We start from the raw sequence: 12445 nt of genomic DNA, 5'->3' as shown, positions 1-12445 counted from the left end.
CAACAATACATCTCAAAGTACAAGTTGAAGAGATGAAGGGATGCTTCTCTACTGCAAGGAAGGAATGAAGGAAGGGAGGAAGGGAGGAAGGGGAAAAGAAATGAAAAGGGAAAAGATCTGAAAAGGCAAAAGGGAATCCTAAACAGTGGTACAATTTATTAAACACCTACTAGGAGCCAGGCACTGTACCAAGCACTGAGGATACAAAGAAAGGCAGAAACCGTCCCTGTCCCCAAGTTCACAGTCCAATGGAGAAGACCACAGGTAAACAGCTGGGTACAAATGAGATACACAAAGGATAAAGAGATGTTTCAGGAGGAAGAAGCTAGCAGTAGAGCAACCTGGGAAAGGTTGCAGAAGGTGCAATTTTAGCTGAGACATGAAGGAAGCTAAAGAAGCTAGGGAAGGGGCAGCTAGGTGGCGCAGTGGATAGAGCACCAGCCCTAGATTCAGGAAGACTTGAATTCAAATCAGCCTCAGACACTTAACACTTACTAGCTGTGTGACCCTGGGCAAGTCACTTAACCCTCATTGCCCCACAAAAACAAAACAAACAAGAAAAAGATGCCATCTGAAAAGATCAAGGCCTGAAGACATATTCATCAAAGGTTCCTGAGACCTCCCTACTTCTCTAACCTTCTCTGGTTTCACTTCTTTCATGCTTTCACTTCTCCCTTGAGAAATTTGGTAAAGTTTAACAAATGCCAAAAAATCCCAAACAAAACAAAACCAAAAAACCCTAATGCCATCTTATTCATATATAGGGCAGACTATAAGTAAGGAACCTCAAAAGCCACGCAGTCTTATCTGTTATCATAATAAAGATGGCAGTAGGTGTTGTTTGGGGTTTTCTGGCTTTATTTTGGCATCTTTCCAGATTCTGACTGTCAACCAAAGTGTTAGCTATCTCTCAGATTTGTATAAATCTGTAGATCTGATAAGCACCTATGCCTTTAATTTATTGACAAAGATGTTAAACACTGGGCAAATCACTGATCCTGGGGGCATTCTAATAGCCATATCCTTCCAAGTTAATATGGAACCATTATCTCACATCCAAGATATACAAGGAACTTATTCAAATTTATAAAAACAAGAGCCATTCCCCAATTGCTAAGTAGTGAAAGGTAGTTTTCAAAGGAAGAAATCTAAGCTAGCAAGATCAGCATTTGATAAAACACTACAAGTCGCTATTAAAGAAATGCAAATAAAAACAACTTGAGGTTCCACTTTACACCCACCAGATTGGCAAAGATGACAAAAAAAGAAAATGGCATTGTATGTGGCAATTGCCATAGGGACTGTGGGAAATCAAGCACACTAAGACACTGTTGTTGGAGCTATGAACTACATCAGATGTTACGCCCTGAAAGCAATTTGGAACTTTGCCTAAAGAGTCACTAAACTGTATAAACTCTTTGACCTGGGGATATGACTTCTAGACCTATGCCTTAAAGAGAGCAATGAAAAAGAAAAAGGAATAATAAGTATAAAAATATTTATAGCAGCTCTTGTTATAGCAAAGAACTGGAAACTAAGGAAGTATTCATTTATTAAAATAGCTAAACAAATTATAGTATATTAATATCATGTAATATTATTAAGAATATTAATATTAATAAGAAATGATGAAAGGACTGGTCTAAGAGAAACCTGAGAAGACATGAACAGATAGATACACAATGAAGTGAGCAAACCAAAAGAACAAATTTATACAATAATATTGTGGGGTTTTTTAAAACTCTGAAAAAAAATTAATTAAAAAAATAACTCCGAAAGTACAAAGAATTCTGATCAATGAAATGACAAGCCATGATTCCAGAGGACCAATGAATAAGCATGCAACCAGTCTCCCGAAAGAGAAGTGATGGATTTAAAGTGAAGAATGAGACATACATTTTTTGGACATAGTTAATGTAAGAATTCATTTTTCTTAACTACGCTTATTTGTTACACTGATTTTTTTCTTTTCTTTTTTTAAAATTTTATTTTGTGGGGAAGGTGGGAGAGACCTACTTGTAGGAATGTCAAGAAAGAAAAGGTCACTTAAACATTTTAAAATGCATAGAAGAGAACAGAAGGAAGACTAGAAGAACCATAACAGGACACCTTTGAATGTTAGATGTTGGATTTATTACAAACTTAAAAAGAAAGCTGTATGTAATAAAGGTTTGTAGTTTCACATAAAGTCCTCTTTTTAAAAAATCTACTCTGCATATGGAAATGCTTGTTTCGTTATTTAAGAATAAAAACAGTACTAAACCAATAATAGCTCCTTTTTAGGTACAACCTTTTAATCCATTCCAAATCCATCTAACCATATTATCATCTAAACCCACATCTCTCCATCTTTTCTTCAAGAATAACATGACTTTGTTAAAAGCTTTACTAAAATCTAGGTAAACTAAATCTATGTCAACCCCCAGATCTGCTTACTAGTAACCCTGTTAAAAAAGGAAATTAGGTTAGTATTGCATGACCTGTTCTTTTTTTTTTTTAACAAGATTTTACTGGCATGACCTGTTTTAAAAAAAAATCCCTATTGCCTTCAAATATACCCATGTTCCCCTCTTCCTTAAATCAAAATCCAATCCATCACTAGACTTTACCATCCCCTCCCTCCAGTTGACATCCTATATCTCTTTATCTTTCCTCAGCCTAATCCCTTGAAAAAAAATCAACCATATTCAAAGCTTCCACTTCCTCTTTTCTCACTCTTCCCTAATCCTTCTGCAGTCTGGTTTCTCACCTTATCCTTTCTCTCTCTCCAAAATTAGCAATTATCTCTTAATTGGGATGACCTGTTAAGAAACCCAGTTGACTATTTGTGATGACCCTTTCCTTTCACTAACCATCCCTGTAAAAATACATTCTAAAATTTTGCTAGGAAGTGAAATTATGCTCGCTACCCTATACTTTGTACAGTCCATTCTCTGACCTGTTTTGAAAATCAGGACATTTTTTCCTCCAATTCTACAGTACCTCTCCAAACCACCACAATCTTTCAAAGATCACAGACAATGGCTCAGCAATCACATCTCATCTAAATATGGTAACTTGAACTCATCAAGAGCAGCTAGATGTTCTTTATTTTCCTTATCTTGGATTTCAATAGCCTACTGACCATTTTTGCTGTCCTCTCCAGTCAAATGATTATTCACCTTGGCAGAGAAAATAGAAGCAAAATTAAGAGTTGAACTGTTCTGCCTTCTCTAGTCATCTATTATCATTGTCCTATATACCACAAACAGCAATTCTATCCTTTCTGAGCCTCTTTCCCCCAATAAAGCTAAAAGAAAAACACCCATCCTTTTTGTTGTTCTTAGTTTTATTTTATCAGCCTCAGCTTAAGCACCCTAGCTCTTATTCTTAGAGAACAATACCTCACTTCAATGCCTTCATCTCTTCTATTAGCTCCCATTACTTCTATCTTTTAACTTTTAAACAACTGGGGCAGCTAGGTGGCACAGTGGATAGAGCACCGGCCCTGGAGTCAGGAGGACCTGAGTTCAAATCGGGCCTCAGACACTTGACACTTACTAGCTGTGTGACCCTGGGCAAGTCACTTAACCCCAATTGCCTCACTTAAAAAAACCAACAACTTTTAAACAACTAAACTCTTTAGTGAACCCAAATGAATTTCAGTTCAGCCAATCTCTATTTTTGACAACTTTCTTTTCTTCTTCACCTGAGTTGTTATTCTAAGTATCTCCAGATTTCAATCTTTGAGTACTTCATTCCTTCTTTATTCACTCACTCTTGCACTAGGTAATATAAAAGGTTTATACATGATTTACACAATATCTGCCACCGGGTAGCTTCTTTTCTTTTCTTTCTTTTTTTTTTTTTGTGGGGCAATGAAGGTTAAGTAAGTGTCTGAAGCCGGATTTGAACTCAGGTACTCCTGAATCCAGGGCTGGGGCTTTACCCATTTTGCCATGTCGCTGCCCCCCCCCCCCCAGCTTATTTTCAAACGAAAGAAAACAGCTCAATAGTACTGAAATTAATTCTATTTGGTGGCTGGACTACATAAAGTGGATGACATGGCCAGAGAACAGCTGCTGCTGGTGGACTTCATAAATACTACGGCTGAAATCCCCAAGCTGAACTGCCTGGAAGCTCTAGAATCCCTGCAGTCTAGGGAGAGGAGGGGAGGAAAGATATAAACCTACTGAGGGGGCAGCTATGTGGCACAGTGAATAAAGCACTGGCCCCGAATTCGGGGGGACCTGAGTTCAAATGTGACCTCAGACACTTTACACTTACTAGCTGTGACCCTGGGCAAGTCACTTAACCCTCATTGCCCTGCAACAAATAAATTTAAAAAATAAACCTACCAAGCAGGGTCACATGTTAATTTCACCAAAGTTCCCTAGTAAAAGTAATAATGAGAATAAGTATTAATTCCACAGTAATAACATGGCACACTAGATAAAAGCTTCTTAAACTATGGGTTTTGATCCTATGGGATCACATAACTGAAAGTGGGGGCTGTGAAAAATGTGGCAACAGTAAAAGGTTAAGTATACCTATTTTATATACCTACATGCCCCTGGTAGTGTAAAAATTTCTCAAGCAAAAAGGGGTGGGGAGTGGAAAAAGTTTAAGAAACCCTGCATTAAATAACTCTGCTAAACAGCTCAAATAAAGCATTGAAACCACCCATGACAGAAAAAGTAGGGAGCTTTGGCAGAACTGATATTGCCATTTTCTGGAGAGAGAAAAAAAGGAAAGATAATTTTTTTCTTCCTCTGGAAAAATCAAAGATCCTCATGATTGTTTTTACACTGAGTGGGAAGGAAATGTTTAAAGTATTTGAGAAATAACAGTTAGGTGGTGAAATGGATAGAACACCTGCTCTGGAGTCAGGAGGCCCGGAGTTCAAATCTTACCTCAGACACTAGTTACCTGTGTGACCCTGGGCAAGTCATTTAACCCGGACCACCTCCAAAAAAGAAAAAAAAAAGCATTTGGGGAAATGAAGGGATTAAACAATATGTCACACTTTCCCAAAATTTAGCAATGTCATCCATACCCATTGCTTCAATTATCACCTCTGCGCAGATGACTACAAAAATCTTCCCAACTTTTCAAAACGTTCCAATGTCAGCTGAATTATTTCCACTTAGATATCCAGATATTCTCAAAATGTGCCCGAAATTAAACTCATCATCACTGAATACATGTTTGTTGAGTTAAATGAATGTTTTTATTCAGATTTCCCCCTCACCCCCACCCCCACCGGACTTCGTGTCCCACCTGTTTAAACCTCTCCTCCCACTAGGGCATGACCTTCAACCCTGAGTGCCAGCACTTCCTCAAATTTCTCACTCAATTTCGTCTAGTCTTCTCCTCTCCATTTTTACCATGGAATTCAACATTTATTCAGTGCCTACGATGGGAATACAAAAATCGAAAAGCTGCCCCCTGCCTTAAAGTCGATGACGTGGGGTGGGGGTGGGGAGGGGGCGGGGAGGGTAATGAGGATAATATATGTACACAGCTGGGTCTAGTACAAGGTAAAGGAGGCAAGGCAGAGCTCAGGCCGAGAACTTAAGCTACATTTCGGTGGGCCGTAGTAGTGATAGCTTAGAAGAGAGGGCGTGACCTTTGAACTTCGCGGGGGCGCGCTCACGAGGGGAGGGTGGGCGCGCAGCCCGAGCCCTTTTCGGCCCTTTCTAAGGCAGAGAACGCAGCCCCCCCCGGCCCCGCATCCCTCCCTAACCCACTCCCACGGTGACGCAGCGCCCGGCGGGTCATGACGATCCCCTCCTCACCCCCCTCCCTCCCCGGGAATCGCCGCTCCCAATTCCCACGTTAAAGTCACCTCAACAACAGAGCAGCCATCTTGCGGATCCCAACCGGGCGGAAGTGACGACAACGCGGCCGCGCGCTGACAAAGCTGGGGAGGCGAGTGTTCCCTGGTCACGTGGGGATCCGGTTGTCCTTAAAGGGTTCTTGTGACCTCCTTCGACTGTCATACAAGGTCACTCACCGTCCCCGTCCCCCTCGCTTTTAGAATAGGTTCAGAGGTCAAGCCGGCACTGCCGCCTCATTAAAAGGTGCCTATCCTTCCTCCCCCTAGCCGAATTTTGTCTCTCATCTGTAAGATCCTTAGAATTTAATGGCCATCTAGTCCAACAGAGACTTTTTACAAATGAGGAAACTGAGGCCCTCAAAGAACTTAGGCGGCCCAGTGGATAGAGAGTGCAGGACCCAAAAAGGAAGACCCGAGTTCAGATTCCTCCTGAGACGCTAGCAAGGCAGAACCGGCCTGCCTCGGATGCCTTCTCTGTAAAATAAATAGCGATAAGAGCAGCCCCTCCCCAGCATTGTCATGAGGATCAAACAGCATCTGGTGACTTGCCCAAGGTCATACAGGGAACCGATGATAGACCCCGGATTCAAACACCAGTAGGTCCTTGGACTCAGTGCCTTTGACGAAATACCAAGGTGCCTCTTGGCCCAGGACTGAGCTCTCCTGCTGGGACCTCCCACCCATCAGCTATTTCATCAGAGATGGTGGAATGAAGGGCAGCTAGATGGCTCAGTGGAGAAAGCACCAGCCCTGGATTCAGGAGGACCTGAGTTCAAATGTGACCTCAGACACTTGGCTGTTGCTGTGTGACCCTGGGCAAGTCACTTAACCCTCATTGCCCTGCAAAAAAAAAAAAAAAAGATGGTGGAATGAGACTGATGAAAGGCTCCTGATTATTCAATATCCATCTCCAGCTCACCTTAGAATGGGATTAGGGGTGGGAGGTAGGGGGATTAGGGATAGTGGGAAACAAGACAGAATCTTGTCTCAACTGGAGGGGCAGGAAGTACTGTCCAGCCTCCCAAACTACAGCTGGGAAGTGAAAGAAGGGGGATTATGCAATAAAACGCCCCTACCCCCAAAGTCCAACATTTTTTAGCTTTAGGTTGAGAGGAAGGAAGGAAAGAAGGAAAAGAGAGAGGAAGAGAGGGAGAGAGGAGAGAAGGAAGAAGGTAGAAAGGATATGTCATGGGGGAAATTGGTGGGAGATTTGGGGGTATGGGTTTTTAGGAATTCCTTTTTAAGGCATTACACCCGGGGCAGCTAGGCGGTGCAGTGTCAAGTGCCTGAGGTCATATTTGAACTCAGGTCCTCCTGAATCTAGGGCCAGTGCTTTATCCACTGCACCACCTAGCTACCCCCGGAAAATCATTTTGATTACTAAATGGAGGATGGGGTGGAGTGGGTAAAGACTTGAGGCAGGCAGACCCACCAGCAGGCTATTGTAATAATCTAGCCAGGAGGTGATGAGGGCTCACACCAGGGTAACGGTCATGTCAGAATACAAAAGGGGAATATTGGAGAGATGTTGCAAAAGTGAAATCAATAGGCATCCTATTGAATATGAGGGTGTGAGAGATAGTGAGGAATCAATGATCACACCTGCTGTAAGGCTGAGGAACTGGAAGGACCGTGGTACCCTCAACAGTAATAGGGTATTTTGGAAGAGAGGAGGGTTTAGGGAAAGACAAGTTCAGTTTTTATCTTCTGAGTTTGGGATGTCTATGGGATATCCAGTTTGAAATGTCCAATAGGCAATTAGAGTCGCAAGACTGAAGGTCAGCAGAGAGGTTAAGGCTGCATAAGGACATTTGAGAATCATCAGCATAGAGATGAAAACTCTAGGAGAGCTCTAGGAGCTGATGAAAACACTAATTAAATAGTATAGATGGAGAAGAGAATCAGGCCCAGGACAGAGCCCCATGGAACATCCATGGCTAGCAAGGGTGACCTGCATGAAGACCCAGCAAAAAAGACTAAGAAGGAACCATCAACTGGGTAAGATGAGAATGAGGAGAGAGACTTGTCCTGAAAACCTAGAGAAAAGAGAATGTCGAAGAGAAGATGATCAACACCATGATGCATCTATGCTTCCTGAAATGTCAGAGAGATTTCCAGATTCTGATGATCTCACAGTTTTAATGAATTTCAGCCTGTAACTTTCACAAGATGCCACAATAACTGACACTTAAGAAAATGGGCAAGGTCATTTCCATAAACTATGATGAACCTTGTTGCATGAATGTGACAGTTCAAAATATCAGTAAATCTCCTTGATGTGGGTACTCCTTCAAGCTCTACAAATAAGCTACCTAGGGTACTGGAGGTCTTTTGTGGGTCTTTTTTTTTTTTTTAAACATTTCATGGTTTCTAGTCTCAGTACTGACTGCATCAATACTCCATTCTCACAGGACTGTTCCACGTCCTTTTCCAGTCATACATTTGCCTCATCACAAATCTTAGATCTCCCATTGCACATAGCAGATGTAGCCAATTATTGAATTTTTAGTGTGAGCATTTGCACCTCAGAAAGGCAACCATGACAAGTCAAGTCTTGACTGATTGTGTTCTTGATTGTCTAGACTTAAGAAAGTGATGGAGAGGCAGCTAGATGTCGCAGTGGATAGATCATCGCCTCTGGAGTCAGGAGGACCTGAGTTCAAATCCGGCCTCAGACACTTAACACTTACTGGCTGTGTGACCCTGGGCAAGTCACTTAACCCCAATTGCCTCACCAAAAAGAAAAAAAAGAAAAAGAAAGTAATGGAGAAAATGTTAAGAATGCAGATTAAATTTAAAAGTATATTGTATGGGGGGGCAGCTAGATGGCGCAGTAGATAGAGCACCGGCCCTGGATTCAGGAGGACCTGAGTTCAAATCTGGCCTCAGACACTTGACACTTACTAGCTGTGTGACCCTGGGCAAGTCACTTAACCCCAATTGCCCCCCCCACACACACACACAAAGAAAGAAAAAGAAAAAAGAAAAGTATATTGTATGGGGGCAGCTAGGTGGCACAGTGGATAAAGCACTGGCCCTGGATTCAGGAGGACCTGAGTTCAAATCTGACCTCAGACATTTGACACTTACTAGCTATGTGACCCTGGGCGAGTCACTTAACCCCCATTTCCCCGCCAAAAAAAAAAAGGATATTGTATGTACATTTTTTTCTGGAGAGCTGGTTATTAAATATTTACCGGCAACACCCTGTAGATAGGTCATAAAATATGCTGCAGTTAACCTTTGCCTTTTGGCTCACCCAAAAATTTGATTTTTAAAAAATATATAGGAAAAAAAAGAAGCAAATTCTAAGAACACTGATGTAGTATAAAAAAAGAAAAAAAAAATATATATATAGGAAGGGGCAGCTAGGTGGTGCAGTGGATAGAGCACTGGCCCTGAATTCAGGAGGACCTGAGTTCAAATCATTGCCTGCCTCCCCCCCAAAAAAATATATATAGTTGCTGTACTGTATATCACTATTTGATTAGAGAAATACAAATTAAAAACACCTCTGAGGTACCACCTCACCCATCAGAGTGGCTAATATGACAAAAAGGGAAAATTATAAATGTTGGAGGGCATGTGGGAAAACCGGGACTCTGACACAGTGTTGGTAGAGTTATGAAGTGATCCAGCCATTCTGGAGAGTGATTTGGAGTTATGCCAAAAAGGGCTATAAAACTGTACATACCATTTGATCCAGTAAAGCCACGGCTATGTCTGTATCCCAGAGAGGTTTGGGGTTTTTTGTTTGTTTGTTTTTTAGTGAGGCAATTGGGGTTAAGTGACTTGCCCAGGGTCACACAGCTAGTAAGTGTTAGGTGTCTGAGGCCGGATTTGAACCCAGGTACTCCTGACTCCAGGGCCGGTGCTCTATCCACTGTACCACCTAGCTGCCCTGTGTTTGTTTTAAGGGAAAAGAACCTATCTGTACACAAATATTTATAGCAGCTCTTTTTGTAGTGGCTAAGAATTGGAAATTGAGGGAATGCTTATCAATTGGGGAATGGCTGAATAAGTTGTGGTATATGAATGTAATGGAATACTATTGTTCTATAAGAAATGATGAGCAGGTGGATTTCAGAAAAACCTGGACATTTACATAAACTGATGCTGACTGAAGTGAGCAGAAACAGAAGAACATTATATACAGTAACTGCAACATTGTGGAATGAAAAAAAATGACTTGCTATTCTTAGCAATAAAATGATCCAAAAGCACCAGCCCTGGATTTAGGAGGACCTAAGTTCAAATGTGGCCTCAGATACTTGACACTTACTAACTGTGTGACCCTGGGCAAGTCACTTAACCCTCATTGCCCAGCAAAAAACCAAAAAATTAAAAAAAAAAACAATGACAATTAAAAAAAAAAAACGATCCAAGATAATCCCAAAGGATTCATGATAAAAAATGCTAGCCACCTTCAGAGAAAGAACTGATATTGCCCGAATATAGACCAAAGCATACTTTTTTTGGGGGGGGGGGGCAGGGCAATGAGGGTTAAGTGACTTGCCCAGAGTCATACAGCTAGTAAGTGTCAAGTATCTGAGGTCAGATTTGAACTCAGGTCCTCCTGAATTCAGGGCCAATGCTTTATCCACTGTGCCATCTAGCTGCCCCCCAAAGCATACTTTAAAAAAAAAAACTTTCTTTTTCTTTTTCTCTGAGTTTTCTTGCACAAAATGACTAATATGGAAATGTTTTACATGATTACAAATCTATAACCTATATCAGATTGCTTACCATCTCAGAGAGGGAGGAGGGAAGGGAAGGAGGGATAGGATTGAAACTCAAAACTTAAAAAAACCCCAACCAAATGTTAAAATTTGGTTTTATGTGTAATTGGGGGGAAATAAAATATTATTTCAAATATATACATTTGGATTTTTTAGGTTAAGAACTAGGGAAATTTGGACATCAGAACCATCCTATGATTATGAGGCAAATGTAATTTACTTGATTTTTGACAGAAGATGAGAATTTGCTTACTAAGTGGGATCTTTCTTTGAGAAGAATCAAAGAAATAAAGAAAAATCTATGTGGGGGCAGCTAGGTGGTACAGTGGATAGAGCACCAGCCCTGGAATCAGGAGGACCTGAGTTCAAACCCAGCCGTAGACACTTGACACTTAATAGCTGTGTGACCCTGGGCAAGTCACTTAACCCAATTGCCTCACCAAAAATAAAGAAATAAAGAGAAGAATCAGCTTCCTATCTTCTACACATACACACACACACACACACCCACTGGTTTGGGAAGAGAGAAGAGGTGAGAGGTAAAAGATCAGATTTCAGAACATTGTGAAAGAAAGAGTTTCTGCTGTTATTTGTTGTCAGGTAGATTGGTTGACCAATGAGAGGATGGAGTACTCTCTACTGCCATCAACTGCTGAGAAGAATAAGGAATAGAGAAAACCTATGCTCTCTTTTGTGACTTGTTGATGAGAAGACGAAGGAATAAAAGAGTATGCTCTTTTCTTTGTTGATTTTATGCTAAGAAGGAGGAGGAGGAGGAGAAGGAGGAGGAGGAGGAGGAGAAGAAGAAGAAGAAGAAGAAGAAGAAGAAGAAGAAGAAGAAGAAGAAGAAGAAGAAGAAGAAGAAGAAGAAGAAGAAGAAGAAGAAGAAGAGGAAGAAGAAGAAGAAGGAAGATGAGGAAGAGGAAGAAGAAGAAGAAGAAAGAAAGAAGGAGGAAGAGCTGGGGGTGGGGAAGGAAGAACTTTTTGGCAACTTTAGGGTAAGGCATCAGCTAAGTCTGAAGCTGAAAGTGACAGATTCTATAGTTATTATCTAGGAATAAACAGCCTTAGGAGTAAATCATATTCTCCAATATGATTTTCTGCTATGAAGGAGCTAAACAGAGAGAAGCTTGGAAACAGAGCCTTAGAAAGGCAGCCCACTGGATTGACTAATCTAAGATGCTGTGCCCAGTGTGGTGTTAGTTAAGCACAATGTGGACCAGTTCTGCTTAGTAGCAGAAGCATCTGCTTAACACAGAACCTATGCTCATCAATGAGCTTTTACTGACAGTTCCTGAGACAAGGGGAAAAAGGGAAGGTAGAGGAATAAGTATTTCTTAAGTGCTTCCTATATGCCAGGCACTGAGCTAAGTGCTTTACAAATATTATCTCATTTGCTTGGATAGACAGCATAGTCCATAGTTCCAGAGTTGTGAGTCGTCCTTGCTATTTTTAGGTCATACTACGTAGTACCAAGGACTTGGATACATGTTGACTTTCCCCATGGACACTGAATTGGGTAGGAGAGTGTGATTGACACTTATGGGTAGAATGTTATATAAATACAAATGTTTGCTTTGCATTTTCAGTAAATATTTCAGTTAAGAATAATTGAATAGCTGGATATGGGAATGCACACCTATAATCTCAGCTATTGTGGGGGCTGAAGCTGGAGTTTGGAGCTCACTAGGGCTAAAGTGGATCATGTATTCTCACTAAGTCTGGCACCAATGTAGTGAGCCCCTGGAAATGGGAGGAAGGTAGCACCAGACCACCTAAGGAAGGCTGAAACAACCCAGACTACAAATAAAGCAGGCTGAAACTTCTATGCTGATCAGCCATGGGATCAAACTCATCAGTGACTACTGTACATCTTCCAGCCTGAATA

General features: G+C 41.3%; 1 protein-coding gene across 1 annotated transcript in view; it reads right to left on the bottom strand.

The window, feature by feature from the left end:
- The window catches only part of SDHC (succinate dehydrogenase complex subunit C), a 42000-nt gene extending 36075 nt beyond the window's left edge, over positions 1–5925 (bottom strand). The window contains exon 1 of the mRNA XM_044001639.1: positions 5828–5925. Coding sequence (XP_043857574.1) covers positions 5828–5847 — 20 coding nt within the window. The 5' untranslated portion in view covers positions 5848–5925. The remainder of the gene's footprint in view (positions 1–5827) is intronic.
- Between the last annotated feature and the right edge of the window lie 6520 nt (positions 5926–12445).

Source organism: Dromiciops gliroides, chromosome 4, assembly GCF_019393635.1.
Source record: "Dromiciops gliroides isolate mDroGli1 chromosome 4, mDroGli1.pri, whole genome shotgun sequence".
Classification (NCBI taxonomy): domain Eukaryota; kingdom Metazoa; phylum Chordata; class Mammalia; order Microbiotheria; family Microbiotheriidae; genus Dromiciops; species Dromiciops gliroides.
This window is presented reverse-complemented; position numbering and strand designations above follow the sequence as displayed.